This window comes from Andrographis paniculata, unplaced genomic scaffold (genome assembly GCF_009805555.1).
Source record: "Andrographis paniculata isolate CXL003 unplaced genomic scaffold, ASM980555v1 Contig36END, whole genome shotgun sequence".
NCBI classification, from domain to species: domain Eukaryota; kingdom Viridiplantae; phylum Streptophyta; class Magnoliopsida; order Lamiales; family Acanthaceae; genus Andrographis; species Andrographis paniculata.
In genome coordinates this window covers 360,851-378,500 of record NW_026137569.1, presented here as the reverse complement: position 1 = coordinate 378,500, position 17,650 = coordinate 360,851, and the positions used below count along the sequence as shown (strand labels likewise).

Below are 17,650 nucleotides of genomic sequence, written 5' to 3'. Positions count from 1 at the left end.
AGAAGTTGGACGCGGCGGACCTACTTCAATCATTATGAATAAATAAATAAAGCATCATCACATCACTGAATTTAACAAATGGGGTTTGAAGAAATTTGGTGTCTCTATGCAATGCAAGGTGGGTGTTTGAAGTTTCAATGGAAATGGCCCACAACATCGAGGAGGTGTTTGGTGTTTGTTTTTCTTCACATCTCCCACTAATAATTATTAATTAATTAATTGCCAAACCTTTTTAGTGTTATTTTACTTTCCCAATAATAACCACAGGAACGCGAAATTTGTTCAACGGAAAGCACCTTCATTCCTTAATTTGTACTCAAAAAATGCTTCTTTTACAGGGGTCACTGGTTTTGTCTCGTGTTCACTGAAGAAGGCTGAGTTTTGGAATCTTCTGTCTGGTGGCTCGGCTCCAGAAAATTATTTTAGTATTGTTGTGTCAGGACAACTGGGGATGGTGACCTAATGTTTTTGTCTGATTCGGAAGTTTATTCAGCAATTCCACTGAGGCGTCCTGCTGGGGTGGTTCGGGGATAAACATATGAGATGAGATGAGATGAGATGAGATGAGATGAGAGAGGAGTAGTTCTTTTGTGGTTTTGTTGAGCATTATTTGTGGCATTTGTTCCAATTGGGTTTCTGCAATTAGGGTTTTGGATCCATTCGCTTGCTTGCTTTTCTCCTTTTAATCGGATTCATTTCTGCAATTTCACAAACCCGCATTTGAGCCTAATCGGCGAATGTACACTGAACGTTAGGGTTTTGCGACATTGCGGAAGCTTCTTCTTCATCTGGCTTGGTAATTGAAGACATGGCCTGTATGAAATTGGGATCGAAATCCGATGCATTCCAGAGACGAGGACAAGCCTGGTTCGTTTCTCGATTTAATCAATCATAATCTTACCTCCATTTTCTGCTCTGCTCTGCTAGTAACAAAAATCCTCATGTATTGTTGATTGAGTTAGTTCCCTCATGGTTGCTTAGCTTCTCCTATGCATTTTTGTTGCGAAATCCAACTTTTAACTGCTGTTGCTCTTAGAAATGCCACCATTTGTTATGCGACTTTGATTTGGCATGATCTTGAGGAGGCTTGAACAGCTACGCTGTGGTCTTTATGGCACTCTGGGTATTGTGGAATTCATGGAATTACATTCCAACAAAAGTATTGTGTCTCCGAGTTTGCCATGAATGACATTAGAGAGTGCAAAAACATTAGATATGGAGTGATTGAAATAATGCTCAGTCTCTTGATGTGTTCAAGTTTCTTGACTGTAGGTTCTGCACAACGGGTCTTCCGAGCGATGTAGTTGTTGAAGTTGAGGATATGTCCTTCCATCTTCACAAGGTATTATTGTTGTAAAATGTATATTTCATCTGTTGGTTTTTCTCTTGCACCTTTATGTTGGATGTGATTGAAACATTTTCTTCTGCAGTTTCCATTGCTTTCGAGAAGTGGCTTAATGGAAAGACTCATTGCCGATGCTTCAAAGGGAGAAGACAGCTGTGTCATTGGCCTTCCGAAGATTCCTGGTGGAGCAAAAATGTTCGAGCTTGTTGCTAAATTTTGCTATGGGGTGAAACTGGAACTTACTGCCTCAAATGTGGTGTGCCTTCGCTGTGCTGCGGAGCATCTTGAAATGACTGAAGAATATGGCGAGGGCAATCTCATTTCTCAAACTGAAGTCTTTCTCAATCAAGTTGTTCTGCAAAATTGGAACGACTCGCTGAGAGCACTCCAGACCTGCAGTGATGTCCTCTCTTGCGCCGAAGATCTCGACATTCCAAAAAGATGTATCGACTCTTTGGCAGCCAATGCATGTACTAATCCGACTTTATTTGGGTGGCCTGTGAGGGATCATCGTGCTCCTCTGCAGAGTCCCGGCGGCAGTGTGCTATGGAATGGAATCAGCACTGGCGCTCGATCGAAAAATTTGAGTTCTGACTGGTGGTTTGAGGATGCATCCACTTTAAGTTTATCTCTTTACAAAAGGTTAATTTCTGCAATGGAAACCCGGGGCATGAAACCGGAGACAATAGCCGGTTCGCTTAGCTTCTATGCAAAAAAGTATTTACCTGGTCTAAACCGGCGCCATGGTGCCAGTGAGGGGAGTGGCCATCTTGCGCCGGGTTCGGGAGCTCTACTATCGGTAGAGGAACAGAAAATTCTTCTCGAAGAGATCGATCACTTGCTCCCAGTGCAAAAAGGTTTTGTTTCAACGAAGTTTCTAGCTGGACTACTAAGAACAGCCAAGATTCTTCGGGTAAATCCTTCTTGCATATCAAACTTGGAGATGAGGATCGGAATGCAGCTCGATCAAGCTACTCTTGAGGATCTCCTGATGCCGTGTTTTTCCTATTCTATGGAGACTCTGTATGATGTTGATTGTGTGCAGCGAATTCTAGAGCATTTCTTGGCCATGGATCAGGTTGACGGCGGCGAAACCCCAGGCTCTGTTGACGGCGGGCAATTAATGGGATCGCCATCTCTGGTACCAATCACGATGGTAGCAAAGCTGATCGACGGATACCTCGCAGAGGTTGCCCCTGATGTTAATCTGAAGCTCCCAAAGTTTCAGTCACTTGCTGGTGGTGTTCCCGAGTATGCGCGCCCTTTGGATGATGGGCTTTATCGCGCCATTGACATTTACCTTCAGGTACATTTACATTGCCCAAAACTCACTTGGGAGTTTTCCAACAACAAAGTATTTCGAAATGGTTGTGAATCTTAATTGCTTTTCTCGGCAATGCAGGCTCACCCATGGTTTGCAGAATCCGACAGAGAACAACTATGCCGGCTGATGGACTGCCAGAAGCTCTCTCTGGAAGCATGCACGCACGCAGCTCAGAACGAACGGCTGCCATTAAGGATAATCATCCAAGTCCTCTTCTTTGAGCAACTGCAATTAAGAACCTCCATAGCCGGATGCTTTCTAGTCTCCGACAACCTTGATGGGTCGAGACAGTTAAGAAGTGGGCTGTTGGGGGCAAATGATGGAGGATGGGCGACGAGCACGGCCAGGGAAAACCAGGTTTTGAAAGTCGGCATGGATAACATGAAGATGAGGGTGTCTGAGCTCGAGAAAGAGTGTTCTAACATGAGGCAGGAGATCCAGAAGCTGGGTAAGGCTAAAGAGTCGAGCCTTGCCAAGAAGTTAGGCCTTCGATTGAAGTCTCAGATGTGCAGCACACATGAGGACTCAGCTAGCAAGCCGAGCAGCGTCCACAGCCACAGCCACAGCCATGTCAAATTCGAAAAGACCAAAGACAGACATGGCAGGGAGAAGAAAACTTAGGCTTGCTATGAATAGAATTTGTTGCTCTTTTTAACCTTTATTTTCTCCATTTTTAGCCCTGGTGTGCAATGATGATTAACTGTCTTCAATTCCATTTCAACTTGGGTTCTTGTATTGTATGTATGGTTTATCCAAGTATGCAACAGAAATGCAAATGGATACACCATATCTATTGCCATTAAATCATTCTGGAAAAAACCCATCCATGTTTAATGAATTCAAGACATAATGGCCAACAGGCATATTTCTGTACACTCCAATCCTGGGATTGATCTAAGTACACTTTTCGATCACCGATTGTATAGTTCAAACCAGAACACACCCCTTGCAAGAAATGATTTCGAACAGTACAAACAGACCCTTCTACTCTATTAAAAATTAGGGAGATGAGAAAGGCTAAGACTAAAACAGATGAATAAAGCCAGCCAGCCATCCATCACCTCAATATATTGAGTTTGTTGGCGATATCTACGCTTCTATTTTGAGAAGAGTGTTCAAAGATGTGCTGTTGAATCGCTGCGCCAGGCCGCGGATCATGAGCACAATCAAGTCGCGCTGATGTCGGGTCTGCACCATCAGATCCACTTCATTCTCACTGTCCACGACAATTCTCAGGCGATGCTGATCATTTCGGAATAGCTCCACCTACAAAAGATACACATAGGAGGACATTAAAAAGGGAACCGTCACAGTCACACGGCTGCAAATATTGTCCAACTGGAAGAGCAAGGACGCGTACATGGAAAGGAGGAGTGTATGCGCCGCGAATTTCTGTTGTAGGAAATGAAGTTCTGGAACCTGGCTTTACAACCTTAACTCTTTTTCTATTTACTTCTAGTATTCTTCTCTCAAGACTTCCCATCCCTGGAACCTGCAGCACAAAAAATGTCATTCAGTACAGAAAAGTCACCTATTATATATATTTTTTGGCAAGATAATGTTTGGTACAAATCACAAGTACCCTTTTAGGAGCTCGATCCTTGTCGCACAGGACCTGTACCAAAATTTCTAGATGCATCAGTTCGGTTCTTATGCATAGATGACATAAAGATTTAATAGATTAAAGATCTTTACAAAAGAATCATTCCAAGAGTAAGAAAAGAAATACCTCAAACTTGACCGACCCGAGTTCTAGTTTCTGCTTGACCTCTTTATGAACATCGGGTTCTGTAAATTACGATAATAGTTGAAAGCAACATCAGAGAAATATGCTTTGTGCAATTATTTCAATGGTAACAAATGGTAGGAGAATAGCTTTGGACAACAGAATGAATTACCAACTGCAATGGGGTCAGTTGATGCTGAAACAGGCTGTCCCTCGACTCCATCATCTCTCACCGGTGTGTATATAGCAACTAGCCGGTAGCCTACATCGTCAACATTAGCTTCATACATTCTTCCAGTCTCCCCTGCAGCCGCAAATCAACATGATCAAAAGATTACATCAAGATGGAAGTCAATAGATTACATTGCTTGATGTATGATGTTGATGTAAACACAGTGACTAAAGATGAAACATACCGGGGATAGAGATGAGGTCTGGACTTCCAACCATTGATCTGAGCCATTGGATCCTGCTTTTCCCCTCCTTTCCGCCGCTGTAAATGCCACGTACAGAATATAGATTTGTATGAAAACCTCGGCCCTCGATTTCCAGCTTGTCCATTTTAGGAACTCCTGTTTTCAACAGAAGCCAAAAATTTCAGGATGTGATATTATGAGAGCACACTAACCTTCACAAGTAATCTATTTTACAGGCTAACTAGCAACATTGCACACAATAATGATATTGTAGTTTGGTGGTACCTGGTAAAACCGGAGAGGTTTCAGCAAATGATGGCTCACTTGATCTTCCAAACACATCGGTAACTATGCATTCACACCTCAGGGAGCGACCGATATCCTCAAACCGTACCCTGTAGGAGCAAGATCGATGTGCTGGAAGTGGCTCGAATACCCTTGTTTCAGAAGAGAAAAACCTACAAATTTGGCATCACAGCAAAGACATCTAAATTAGGCCATGGTCTGGAAAGAAATTTTGGTATGAACACACTGAAGATATCATATCTCTATGGCTTTCTTCCAACAAAGCTTGCATCATCTCAGCAAAAATCATTACCATGTCTTACAAATACCAAGAAATTAGGGGGTAGAGATGTACCATTGATATTTCACTTCTTTCTTGTACTTTCCCCAAATGATCTCTTGAGTTTCAGTCTTTGGGATAACTTCTAAAGCCGTAAGTACTTCTCCTTCAACAGCTTTACCAGTAAGAGCTATCATCTCAATTCTTGGCAACTCTGGCATATCAATGTAATAATCAGATAAAGGTAACTAGGACTTAAATAGCTCGGTGGATGGGATGTAAATCAATAATCTACTTTCATCTTCTGTGACTGGTGAACTTAGGGTACAACATGAGAACATTCTTTGCAAACTCTACTGCTGCAATAAATCTTCTAAAGAGCGGCGACAAGCTTATAATAATACCTGGCAAAACAATATCGCTTGGCTCAGATAATTGAAGTTCTCCAACCATTGAATCGGAGCGAACAGGTGTGTATCTGCAGTACGCATGAAATGTTAAATAAAATTCAACTATTAATAACATTGAATATCAAACAATGGAAGTCACAGAAAAATCACAGCTTTACTTAGTAACATTCAGATGGGGAGACCAACAAAATAGCAAAACATTGTGCATCAATCATGTAGTCTATACTGTGCAACAATAAAGAATGATTGATAAACAAATTGTGAAGTGCATAGATTCAATTGAAATTGTATAGAATGGCATAAAGGAACACAAGTATTGGCAAAGAGGCAATTTGCCTATGTATGTCTAGTTGTCTATGTAGAGAACCTATCAAATGGTCAATTCAAGTTACAGTAATCATATGTTGCAGCTGAACTTAAGTGATTCACAACAAAATAATAGAGGATTTGATTGCTTACCCAAACAACAATCTATGGTTATAATCTTCATCTGAGACTTCATAATTTTTAGAATTAGCACCACTAATAAGAACAGATGTCCCATCTTCATATTTTCTAAACCAGCTGAACAGGCTCTCTCCTTCATATCCACCAAAATATTCTCCTTCTCCACAATAGGTACTTGAGGACAACTTCGTAATGTGAACATTAGAAACTACTGGAAGAGCTGCCGTGCAAGATAATATCTAGGTGTTAGGACACAAGAATTGGAAAATTAAAATGATTGAGCTAAAATAATTCCTAAGCTGTGAGCGAAGAAATAAAAGGCTAAATTTCTGGTGATACCTAAAGCAAGTTAACAATATAGTACAATATGCTATAAAAGATTAATACCCTCAAGGAAACACTAGGAAAATAAGATGCTACCTGGAGTAACTGGAGATTGACAAATAGAAACCAGAGGCTTGCCGCATTTTCCGTCTGATCGAGTTGGCAGCCAATATAATGCTAGATATGATCCCACATCTTCAAGACAAGGAGTATAGGTTCTGACAAGGGTAATGATTCAATAAGATGTCATCGTCCTTGATTTCCATAAGTTCTATCATATAACTCAAAAAACACTTACAATATTTCTCCACATATATTAACATTTTCAATATTATTTGACAGCTCCACCGGGGCAGATTCAGGAAGCTTATCCTTTGTTCTGAACCAAATATATTTCCCAGATCCTTCTTCACCTCCAAAATATTTTGTTTCAGGGACAGATTCCTGGCCTTCACTGCAATCAGGAATCACTAATTCAACACCCTGAGGCTCCCCTGCACATAAATTACCACTTTAAACTTAGGACCATAATCTTCTGAATATTTGAGCTGTGTAAACTATGATTAGTTGTTTAAAATTCAAAACATCAACAGAAGCAACGATAAAGTATGACTGGGGTGAATACAAACAATTGATATAGAACTGTCTACACTCACCAGGAGCAATGGCAGAAGAAACCAGTGTCTTGGGGCTCCCCCTCAAGCCATCAGCACGAACTGGTGTATAAACGAATTCCAGGCAGCGTCCTACTTCATCAATAGTTAAGTCCAAAGCTTCTGCATGACTTTGAAACAATTTATCAGAACACAGAAACCAAAGCGTATTGAGACTATCAACAAACAAACGCATAACAATATTTGCCTCCAACATGAAGTTTCTCTTTTTGTCCACTGCCTTTCACTCTGTACCACTCGCACAAGCAATCTCCCTTCACCCTGAAAAAATGAGCATTACATGTGATCCTGTGAAAATAAAGCTTTTGAAAGGTGGTAGGGAAATATAATTTAAGCTTATTAAGGGGCCTTACCCGCCACTGTAATTAGCGACGAAGCTCAAATGCTCGCCTTCAACCAGTGATCCATGAAATTTAAGTGATCGGCAAGTCGGCAATCCTGGAATGAGAATATTTCACTTTCAATTTCAAGTAGTGGATTGTAATTGTACATTTTTGTAGGCAAGAGTGTTGGTGTGAATTTTCTTAGGCTACCTGGAACAATAGGTCCAACTTGTTCAGAAAGAACAATAGGGCCACGTGCCCCATCACATCGAATAGGCTCACAGGAAACTGATATGAAAAAGCCAATGTCATCAACTGATATCATGTATGATGAAGAAGTTGCACCGCTTATTTCATTGTGTGCGCCATTTGAACTAGTCTGTAAAGAAATATCACTAATAAAGTTTGCAGGAGGTTTTAATTATAGTAAAAACTCAAAGGAAAGAATGGGGGCACCAGCGTTACCACAAATTGATATGTGGAACTATAATAACTTCACGGGATTAGTAACTACAAAAACAAATAGGGCAACATCACTTCATGCAATAATATATACCCGGAACCAGCAGTAAACAGACTCTCCCTCTTCACCACCCCAGTATATTTTTTCAACGCTGAGTGTTGTGCCTTCAACAGAAGTCCCATTGATTTGTAAAGAAAGCAATCTTGGGCTTCCTGATAATAAGAATTGATGAAGATTAATTATTTATAGAATTAATTCCATTCTACAAAAATATAGATTTTTCTCGCCATTGAAAGTTAGACCAAAGTCAAACTAGGCACTTGATGTCACTGCAAAACACAAAATAGTAGAATGACAATAAAATTAACCACAGGAAGTGCTGCAGTTACCTGGACGAACACGCTCTTGTCCTATGCAGGTTCTTGGTTCACCAGAAACGTCATCATTGCGCACTGGGATGCAAGTGAAAGATACAATTTTCCCAATGGCATCTTTTGTAATTTGATATTGAAGATGACCTGAAAGCTCAGGTATAAGTGTGCCAGAGTCATTTTCCACCTGCAACAGGTATTATAGAACTTCACAACCAAACATAATAAAGAAAATCTGATACCTGTGAGTTCCAAATTGATGTTATTGGTTTAAAGTCATCCTTTAATCAATGCGTGTATGTATGTTTTCTTAAAAATTCTATACAGTGAAAGAACCGTTTCAGTGATAATAAATCAAAAGAGATTCATGGTAGATAGGCCAAATGATGAAGAACAGCATGCAATCACAACAAGAGGCTGGAAAAATTGAGGTGAAATTAAATGTTGTCAGGGAACTTCTCATTCAACGCTTTAAAGGGGCTTCATCACATGGGCAAGGACATAAAAGATACATCCTACGTGGCATAGTAGTTTGGTTTATGCACAACTTTCAATGTATTCACACTTCACACTTAAGTCCTAAGTTGCACAGCTGATTATGTTAGCTAAGTGATGTTATCCTTCAAGTTCTAGCACTGGTATTTACCAAAAGCCCATATATTCTCTTTAATGCCATAAACAGATGCTATAATATAAGATTCATGCATTATATTGAACAATAATAATATACCTCATGGAGAAACCAGTTATGCACACTCTTCCCCTCATGACCACCAATATAACCATATGATGCTGTCAACACACCACCTTCAGAGTAATCGCCGGTAATAGACATAAAATTAAGACTGGGCGGAAGAGCTGCAAAAGGATAACTACATGTTATCAATCATTTAACAATGGTCAACATGGATAGTTCTTCACTTCCTGAATTTAAAAAAGTCTAGGAGTTAAGGGCATGAACAGAAACTAAATATAATAATAAGTTATCCAATGTAATTTAGATAGGTCATTGAGAAAGAAATTCAAGACATTACGAATAGAAAGTACCATCCTATGGATTCGGATAACTTATTTTGCTTATCAAAATGTTTCTCTCGAAATAAAGTGAACTATTTCCTCCAATATCTTGCTCTCGTAAAAGTAACTCACTCTATTGTCAGGATACATAAAGCAGCCTTTGGAACTGTAACTCTAAAAAAGCTTAAATTCTAACAACAGTAGATGAAAATCCAATAACTAATACTTGTGCAACTTCTACCCACTCCTGAATCCTTTGGAACTAAATGCAGAAATTAGGATTATACTCACTCTCAACAGCTGTTTCAGAAATTACAAAAGCTGGTTCACCAGCTTCACCATCTGGAGTCATTGGAGTAAATTTTGCAACAATGTATTTTCCAACAGCACCCAGGGGTATGCGAAATGCCTGCATAAAGGAAATTGCTAAGCAGAAACCAGTATATCCACATTATGAATCAAGATAGTTGCCAATATCTGCAAGTTACCTTAGCAATTTTAGAGGTACTCATTGCTTCAAGGTCATTTTCATCCTCAAGTGTGGAACTACTAGTTTTGAACCACTGAACTCTACTAGAAGCTTCAGTTCCTCCTGTGACAATGCCAGTAACTGTAACCTTGCTCCCCTCCTTCAGTTCGCCAATTATCTTTACATTTGTTACTTTTGGTGGGGCTGTGTGTTGAAGACAGAGACGGAAGGAAAATTAGAGGATCTCAGAAAAGGAATAGAAAACTAAGTGACAAGGTTGCATGTTTTCTCTTCAAAGATAAGAACTTAAAACAAAATTGATCGCGGAATGTTACCACAAGTTAGTATACATCCAACAGCAAATGTTAAAATTTTATTGCATCATGTTAACCAATTAACCTATGACAGGTGTAACCTATCAATGCACAATGGCTATAAGTAAGCCATTGCAAAAAGAATAACAATCAAATTCAATTACCATATACCTTTAAAAACAATGACCAACCTCAACGAGTTATGAGATGTTAACAAATACAGGGAAAACACAAAAGCATACCACTGGAACATATCAACCAACTCCATGCACAGGATTTATACAAATAAGACACAAAAACAAGCATGCATAAATACAAACTTTCTAAGTGTAAAATATAACAAATAATACACTAGTCGGTGCAATCAACTGCAAAATTTTTGAAGTAAAAATTAATGAAAAGTAGTCTAATAGATAATTTTATTCAGACAAAACTTCTAATGCCAGAAATGCTGCAGTTCAATATTTTGATTAATGGTTGCCGTGTTAAGATAATAAGTTATGCACCTCGTTTAACAATCTGGGACATTGCTGACATAGATTTCCCTTCCTGTCCTGAAAGTAGTCCGAAAAGTAAAGAAGATTATACATTGCTTGAAACACCTTCTTGCACAAGCTAAGGTAGAAGAACTGTAAGAATTCCCACATTTTAATGAACTTACCCTCAAAGTTTACAGGTACATAAACAAATGCTATTCGTTGACCAATATCTTCTTTTTTAAGAATATATTCATTTGTACCCATCAACACTGATGTGAATTCTCTGCAAGGCAGGAGAAAGAAAGCATTTAAGTTGAACTAAATCCAGCGATTAAAATAAATGTAAGACATATAATATCACATAAAGGACCAAATGAACAGAAAATATCAACGAAACAGAAGTGAGAATTTCTAAGTGGGAGAAAGATAAATAAGAAACAAAACATTTGAGGTTAACCGGTGGGATATATCACAAAAGGAACAAACACCAACCCAGTATCCTTATCCTCACGCAACCACTTAAAGGTACTGGGGCCTTCTTTTCCTCCAAAATACTCCCCTACCCCTTTGATAGTATTTCCTTCAACAGCATCTCCAGTAATCTGTACATTACTCACAGATGGAAAAGCTGCCAAAACAGAATGAGTTATTTAAAAAAATTAAACGGATACACCAAGAAGAATAACAAAACTAATTATTTAGTGATAAACTAATTTAGCTTGGAAGTTCTGTATTTGGCATGCCAACAGTTGTATACAAGGAAAGTTCATGTCACACATCTGATAGCTTTTTCGAAAATTTAAGGCTCTTTCTATGAACTCACAATAAATTTTATAAGTACTTATCTTGGACGTTGGCACACTTCTTAAACACAAGCTACAAAGGTATACAAGCAAACATTCAACATAGCAATTGCTTCATTATCACTATTTGAAAGAGCAGTAGGCATCTCCGGACCAAAGCAGATCCCAAATATTACAAGAAAACAATGCCCCCCATGTCAACTTAAGATATATATAATATCTGAAACCATGGTTAGCAGGTAAAATGAAAGAACTAAGGCAAGTATGTCTATTGAATATGCATGAAATCCTTCTCATTATATATATATAGTCAGAGTTGATATTAGGTCTGCTTTCAATGTTTCTATCGACCTATAGTTCTGTATAACATCTCTCAAGAACAATATGCTAAAAAAGTGCAAATTCCAGAACAATAAGTGCATACCTGCTTTTACATAATCAGTGATTGCATACTGAGGTTCCCCTTTCGCACCTTCTTCAGTTACAGGCGTGTACATATAAACTAAACAAGAATCAACATCATCTAGGGTCAGTTGATATTCTTCTTCTTCTGCACCATCAATTACTACAGGGCTGCTATTCCATCGTCTCCGAAGCCAACTGCAGAAAGAAAAAGTAAGTTTCTCCCACCTGATGTGGACAAGCACTTCTCTTATATTACAAGAAAAAAACAGATAAGTCAAATCATTCAAAAGGCATTGCTCAATGATATCACCTGGCAACACCTTTCCCTGGAGTCCCTCCACACCAAGCAACCTCAGCATACCCTTTGAGTGCATTACCCTCTACCAGTTCCCCACGGACATCAATTTTTATGACCTTAGGGATTCCAGTGCCTTTGAGAAAACAGGCAAAAATAGTTCATTGGCAAGATAAAAATCCATACCAACTGGTAATTTTTATTTTATTTTTTTATCTTACACCATATAAGATGTTTGAAGAACTACCAAAATAAGAATATGTTAAGATGGTGGCAAGAACACTATCATGTTTGTCAGAAAGAACGCATGTACGACATAACAAATGCAAGATGGACAAAATGAGAAAGGGCTACATGCAGTCAAGTCCCTTCGATTAGTTTAATAATAAAAAAAAAAATGCCTGTGAAAGCTCCACTGCCAATTAAAGCAAGGACCTTGTGTCATGGATTGCAAGGAAGGTGATGCACACAAACTCTATGATTCACACATATTTTGCAAAGGTGCATCATAGTGCAATAATGGGCCAACCAACAACCACATGGATTAAAAATCAGCAATTTCAGCAGTAGTCTGGATAAATATACCTGGAGAAACTGGCAAGGATATTGCAAAAATACTGGGATATTCAGTATCTCCTAGTACTGGAGTACACTCCACTTTCAAGATTCTGCCAACCTCATCACGCTTGGGGAAATAGATCTGACAAGAAATTAATTAATACACTAATCTTTAGACCAGAGATGGTATTTAAATGCTTGATAACTATAGGCACACCTCTCTGCAAGCACCAGAAATTGCTGTAAAATTTGATGGAGTTCGTTCTCCAATATACCAATGGTATTTCAAATCCAAAACTGAATCAGTCTCTTCAGTGGTGTCCCTCACAAACTCAAAGTGAGAACAGCAAGCATCTTCCACAAAAGGTCTGTCGACAGAAGCTCTTTTAAGAGTGTATCCAGGAGGAAGCTGCTCTTTCCATTGTTCCAGAAGAAACTTAAATGTAGAATCTAGTAACAGGAAGCAGATTTATAAGAAATCATAACAAGGAAATACAAGATCATGACAGTGCTGCATGCCGAAATTTATTAATCATGCAAGTTATAGCCGCATACAAGAGGGCAACCGCAGGCACTTTTCTTTAGTAGAACTGGCAATAGTTAAATCCAAACTTAAAACCTCATTTGCTCTACTGCTTATATTAAAAAAAAAAAAAAAGAAAATTGTGTACAAATTTAAAACCTCCACTTACCACCAGCTTGCTCGGGACGGCAGAGATCCCAACCACCTCGAATACACAAGGCTGTATGCGATGGATAACGTTTGGCAACAGCTATCTCCTCACGAGTAAGATCTGAAAGAATTGTTCAACAGATGAATAGGAGAATAAGATGTGGTCTGTGCAAGAAAATTAATATTATGTTCAATGGATGCTAGATCAGGGGTGTTGTGTGCCACAAACATTCCAACTATTGTAGCTGTGAATGTGAAAGGAGATGAATTAAATATCTCATACTAAATCTTTACACCAATAGTGTTTTATGTTATGAGATGAACTCACTACGCTCCTTCCTAGTCGGATCGATGGAAAGACTTGCACAGAAAGAAATCCCAGAAGAAAATATTACAAGTGAATAAAATAAATTACATAAAACACTGAATAGATGTCTCACCCCTATCATTAAATTTCTTCAAGGTTGGGCCTACAAGCAAAATGGATGCTGCTTCCAGATGAGGCATCTTAAGTATGGGATTCTCTTCAACACGCAAATGCTGCATATCCCAACGCATATAGCAGACACAAACAAGATTAGCATGGTAAGATAAATTTATGATTCCAACTCATTTAAGGTGCAACTTAAAGTTACAGTCAATATCGATCAGTGTCGACACAATGTTCATAATATGTAAGAGGTTTTACTGTGATCTTCTGCACCAGCTTTATAACTTAACATTAAAGAGCATTCAGTAGAGTTATTTATTAATGGTGTAAAAAGAAAACTGGGCATGTGTTCACTCAACTAACCTCAAGTGCTGGCAAGTATGGGAACCCTTTCAAAGTTGATATTTTGTTCTTGCTTGCCGCTAGCACCTACAAAGCAAAATGTTAATGATTACAAATTGAAAGGTATATGACGAATAAGATTTAGAACAATTTACTAACCTGTAAGCGAGGCTGGCTAGCCATTGAAAGAGACTTCAATTTATTCTGAGCAACAGATAAAAACTGAAAGGGAACAAAGGAAATAATGTTGTATCAGAATGTGAACCACCCTAACAGTGGTGCCGTCAAATGAATGAGCTGAAAGCCTAGGCTTCACCTCCAAGTTAGGGAGCTCAGGAAGGCTCTTCAATGATGTGATTTGATTTCCAGCAAGATAAAGTTGCTGCAGGAAAAATAAAATGAAATAGGATGTTATTGAACTAGAATTTTATTCCGCAGATAATACATTATCATGAAAACAAGACCACCTGTAGTGCTTTGCAATTCTCAAGTGGCTCAAAACCAGGTCCTTTGAAATCATTGAAACTCAAATCAAGAACCTGAATGTATAACAGCTATTGTAACTAAGATTGACACAAGATGTAGACCGGTGGAATAAGTGACATACAAGCTCTAATGTACAAAAATAAGTTTAGAGACTTGGAAATTAGCAAGCTATATGCACCTTCACACGTTTCAGGATTTCTATACCATCCAATGCAGATAGAAGATTGTCTCTGAGATAAACAAACTGCACGGGAAGTTCATGTTAGGATAATAAAATTAAAAAAAAAATTAAAAAGAAAAAGGAGAAATAGAAGTAAACTTTGATGCAACAAATCGTTGTGCTTTCCATTGTGTGCATATAATGAAGCCCCTCGAAAAACTTGGGTCTGTTTACTAAAAGTACAGGAAATAATAGTGGGGAGACCAAAAGTAAAAAAATAATATGCAATTTACTTTAGGAACTGATGCAACTAGCCAACTCCAAGATCAAAGTTCCATTCATAAAAGAACTGCCATGGGCCCTAAATTTGTTAACGATGCCATAATGCAGAAGAAGCTGAAATTTGCGAAATTAAATCACAATAATAATGAAACAGTGAGTAGTTAAAGGACTATGTGTATGTAAATTTACTCACACTAGTGCCACATGTAACCCTCAGAGACAGTGGGTAGAAAGACAAACTGTGACACACATACCTCTAAATTTGGTGACAGATTCAGTCCACCACTTTTGAGAGTGCGTATCTTGTGGCCACGGAGATCCAACCGCTTCATCAAAAACATTGGATTCACATAAACCTTTAATTAACTGAGAACTGATCAAAGTAACAAGGGATGGAAAGTGTTCAAAGTTCGACAACTGCTCTAAACTCTGAATAAAAATGAACATTTTCAGCCCAATGCAAAATCGTTAACCATATCTCATCCATTCAACCACAGTGCAGGCATATGAAATCAATTGTGTACCCTGTAGACCAATCTTTGACGAAGTAACCAACCCATAAACAACTATTAGCCTAAATATAATTCTCAATACCAATTATGTTGAACACCTCAAAATAACCTAAAGACAATATTATATATGCAATGCAAAAAGCGGTATACATTTTTCGCTAATACATCAGAAGTTAAGCATCTTAATATCAGCAAGCTTTTCATAGGTTTATTAGCATGTCTTACCACATCATCACCAGCTTTCACCTCCACCTGAGGAAGCATAATTAGACGTGAGTCTCGACTGTCAGGAGTTCCTAGTTTCTTCCGACCCAATAAACTAGAACTTCTGTCGTGATATGTCGAGCCAGATTTAGATCCGCTGGATAGTAAGGGTGACCGAGAAGCAATGGTAGTAACCTTTCCAATTGACTTTCTAATGGAGCTGCTACTTCCAGTGCTATCCAATGATGGGGAAGAAATACTTTTAGCTGAAGAACCAGACAACTGTGATGATCGCAAAGATGACTTTGCACTAGAATACTGCTTGCTTAAATCGGAACTTGTTGGTGTCCGCGGACTTTTGGCCACAGGCGAAACAGGAGCTGAGCTTCGAAGTTCCGGAATGCTCCGTCTGACAGCAGACTTAGCACCAAAAGATGCGACGGAGCCCCTAATAGTTCCTGGAAGAGATTTCCTTAGAGGTTCTGAGGCTAGAGAACTGGTTTGTTTACCTGCATCTAAACCGACATCTTTGCTCTTCCGTTTTGTAATCGACATTGGCTGCTTCTCAGGTAAACCACCAGTGCTGCTCCTTCTAGTCACTGGAACTGATCCCGACGTTCGCGAAGCACTACTCACAGTTGGTCTAGTCAATGTCGACCTTGACTCATTTGAACCCGAGTCTTTACCACTCTTCACCTCAATTTTCCTTTTCGGCGCTGCAACTGTAGTAGTGCTCTTAGGTACGGCATTTGCGTTCGTGGACTCAGAGACTTTCTTCACACTCTCAGAGCATTGTGAATCCTCGTTCCCCAAGGACTTCGCCTCAGCAATGCTGCTTGCTTCCACGGAATCCTCCACTGTTTCAGCCATCGAAACCTCCATCCAGCAGAATTGCCCAAGCTTCAATGAACCAAAGAGGAGACAATATTACTACAAGTCGCCATATTACAAACACCCCACTTGGTTTTGAACATCAGCAAAAAGAAACACGAGTTTAAAACTCATTCCAGTGTAATCGATAAGAAACCATTAAAAATAAAAAGGGATAACAGTCGCATCCAGTTCTTGAGCCTACATCAAAAGGAAAAGGACCACCAAATACCCCTTGAGCCTAACCTCCAAATCCACACTACAACTCACCCGAGTAAGACAAATGAAACCAAAAAAGTTATATATATAGTAAAAAAGATAAAATCTTTGGGAAAAAGAAAAGGAGTAGTGGTGGACACACCTTGTTCAGCCTAATCCCACACAACCACTCAATTCAAGAACACCAGGAAAAAAAAGAGACAAGGAAGAAGAAGGAGAATGCTTGCACTCCAGATGTTGCTAACAACTCACTCACTCAAGACAGCTTAGATCTGGAGAGTATAAAGTAAAGGCAGCAAGAAAAGCAAGTTAAATCCATTCGGTTGAACCACGCTGGGAAAGTTTTCCCCACGCTAGGGTTGGGTTCTAACCAACGCACATTTTGTTATTTGTTGCTGAAAGAATAATTTGAACACTGTGCACAAATATCAATAATGCACAAAATACCTGGCACTTTTATACCACCACCAGCATCTCTTCCGTTTCCTGCTGCTCTTCTTTTTCAAAGGGGTGTCAAAGAAAAAACTGAGAGAACATTTATTTATTTATACGTACATAAAACAATGCTGCAGGGAATAATGAAAAACAAATAGTGGGAGCATTCAGAACGTAGAGCTACAGTCACTTGGTTTTATTTTTTACCATAAAAAATAAATGCTATAATTGTTTATTCGGGTGGGCCCAATTGGCAATGTGGATTACAGTTGTCCGAAACCTCCTCCTCCGCCTGTATTTTGGGGAGTT

General features: G+C 39.0%; 2 protein-coding genes across 4 annotated transcripts; one reads left to right on the top strand and one right to left on the bottom strand.

Moving 5' to 3' along the window:
- The first annotated feature begins 149 nt into the window (after positions 1-149).
- Positions 150-3,413, top strand: LOC127249788 (BTB/POZ domain-containing protein At1g30440-like). Of its 2 annotated transcripts, XM_051272783.1 has the most exons (5): positions 150-164; positions 339-867; positions 1,273-1,342; positions 1,431-2,651; positions 2,748-3,413. In XM_051272783.1, exons 2-5 carry the CDS (start codon positions 809-811, stop codon positions 3,288-3,290), a joined length of 1,893 nt encoding a protein of 630 aa, XP_051128740.1. In that variant the 5' UTR covers positions 150-164; positions 339-808; the 3' UTR covers positions 3,291-3,413. The 2 variants fall into 2 exon arrangements, with proteins under 2 accessions (XP_051128740.1, XP_051128739.1); XM_051272782.1 differs by lacking the exon at positions 150-164 and having other exon boundaries at positions 258-867.
- A 63-nt stretch (positions 3,414-3,476) lies between these two features.
- LOC127249786 (187-kDa microtubule-associated protein AIR9) lies at positions 3,477-17,512 on the bottom strand. 2 transcript variants are annotated; one of them, XM_051272775.1, is made up of 38 exons: positions 17,354-17,512; positions 15,839-16,717; positions 15,356-15,427; positions 14,838-14,903; positions 14,641-14,712; positions 14,490-14,555; positions 14,333-14,395; positions 14,195-14,260; positions 13,842-13,941; positions 13,421-13,522; positions 12,946-13,178; positions 12,756-12,870; positions 12,186-12,306; positions 11,895-12,070; positions 11,160-11,295; positions 10,850-10,950; positions 10,695-10,742; positions 9,894-10,078; positions 9,697-9,814; positions 9,119-9,246; positions 8,407-8,575; positions 8,111-8,229; positions 7,765-7,933; positions 7,585-7,669; positions 7,419-7,492; positions 7,214-7,333; positions 6,856-7,051; positions 6,654-6,775; positions 6,246-6,453; positions 5,781-5,854; positions 5,452-5,590; positions 5,097-5,269; positions 4,812-4,967; positions 4,568-4,699; positions 4,399-4,457; positions 4,252-4,284; positions 4,030-4,161; positions 3,477-3,935 (listed from the first exon to the last, which is right to left on the bottom strand). In XM_051272775.1, the coding sequence occupies exons 2-38, from the start codon at positions 16,697-16,699 to the stop codon at positions 3,759-3,761; spliced, it is 5,166 nt and encodes a 1,721-aa protein (XP_051128732.1). In that variant the 5' UTR covers positions 16,700-16,717; positions 17,354-17,512; the 3' UTR covers positions 3,477-3,758. The 2 variants fall into 2 exon arrangements, with proteins under 2 accessions (XP_051128732.1, XP_051128733.1); XM_051272776.1 differs by lacking the exon at positions 17,354-17,512 and adding an exon at positions 17,049-17,321.
- Positions 17,513-17,650: the final 138 nt, after the last annotated feature.

Excerpts from the sequence above, each read along its gene's own strand:
- LOC127249788 (XM_051272783.1), top strand. The coding sequence starts at position 809 with ATGGCCTGTATGAAATTGGGATCGAAATCCGATGCATTCCAGAGACGA. Across the intron at positions 868-1,272 it reads CAGAGACGAGGACAAGCCTG|GTTCTGCACAACGGGTCTTC; the intron begins GTTCGTTTCTCG and ends TCTTGACTGTAG. Across the intron at positions 2,652-2,747 it reads CCATTGACATTTACCTTCAG|GCTCACCCATGGTTTGCAGA; the intron begins GTACATTTACAT and ends TCGGCAATGCAG.
- LOC127249786 (XM_051272775.1), bottom strand. The coding sequence starts at position 16,699 with ATGGAGGTTTCGATGGCTGAAACAGTGGAGGATTCCGTGGAAGCAAGC. Across the intron at positions 14,904-15,355 it reads ATCTGTCACCAAATTTAGAG|TTTGTTTATCTCAGAGACAA; the intron begins GTATGTGTGTCA and ends CTTCCCGTGCAG. Across the intron at positions 4,162-4,251 it reads AGGATCGAGCTCCTAAAAGG|GTTCCAGGGATGGGAAGTCT; the intron begins GTACTTGTGATT and ends TTTGTGCTGCAG.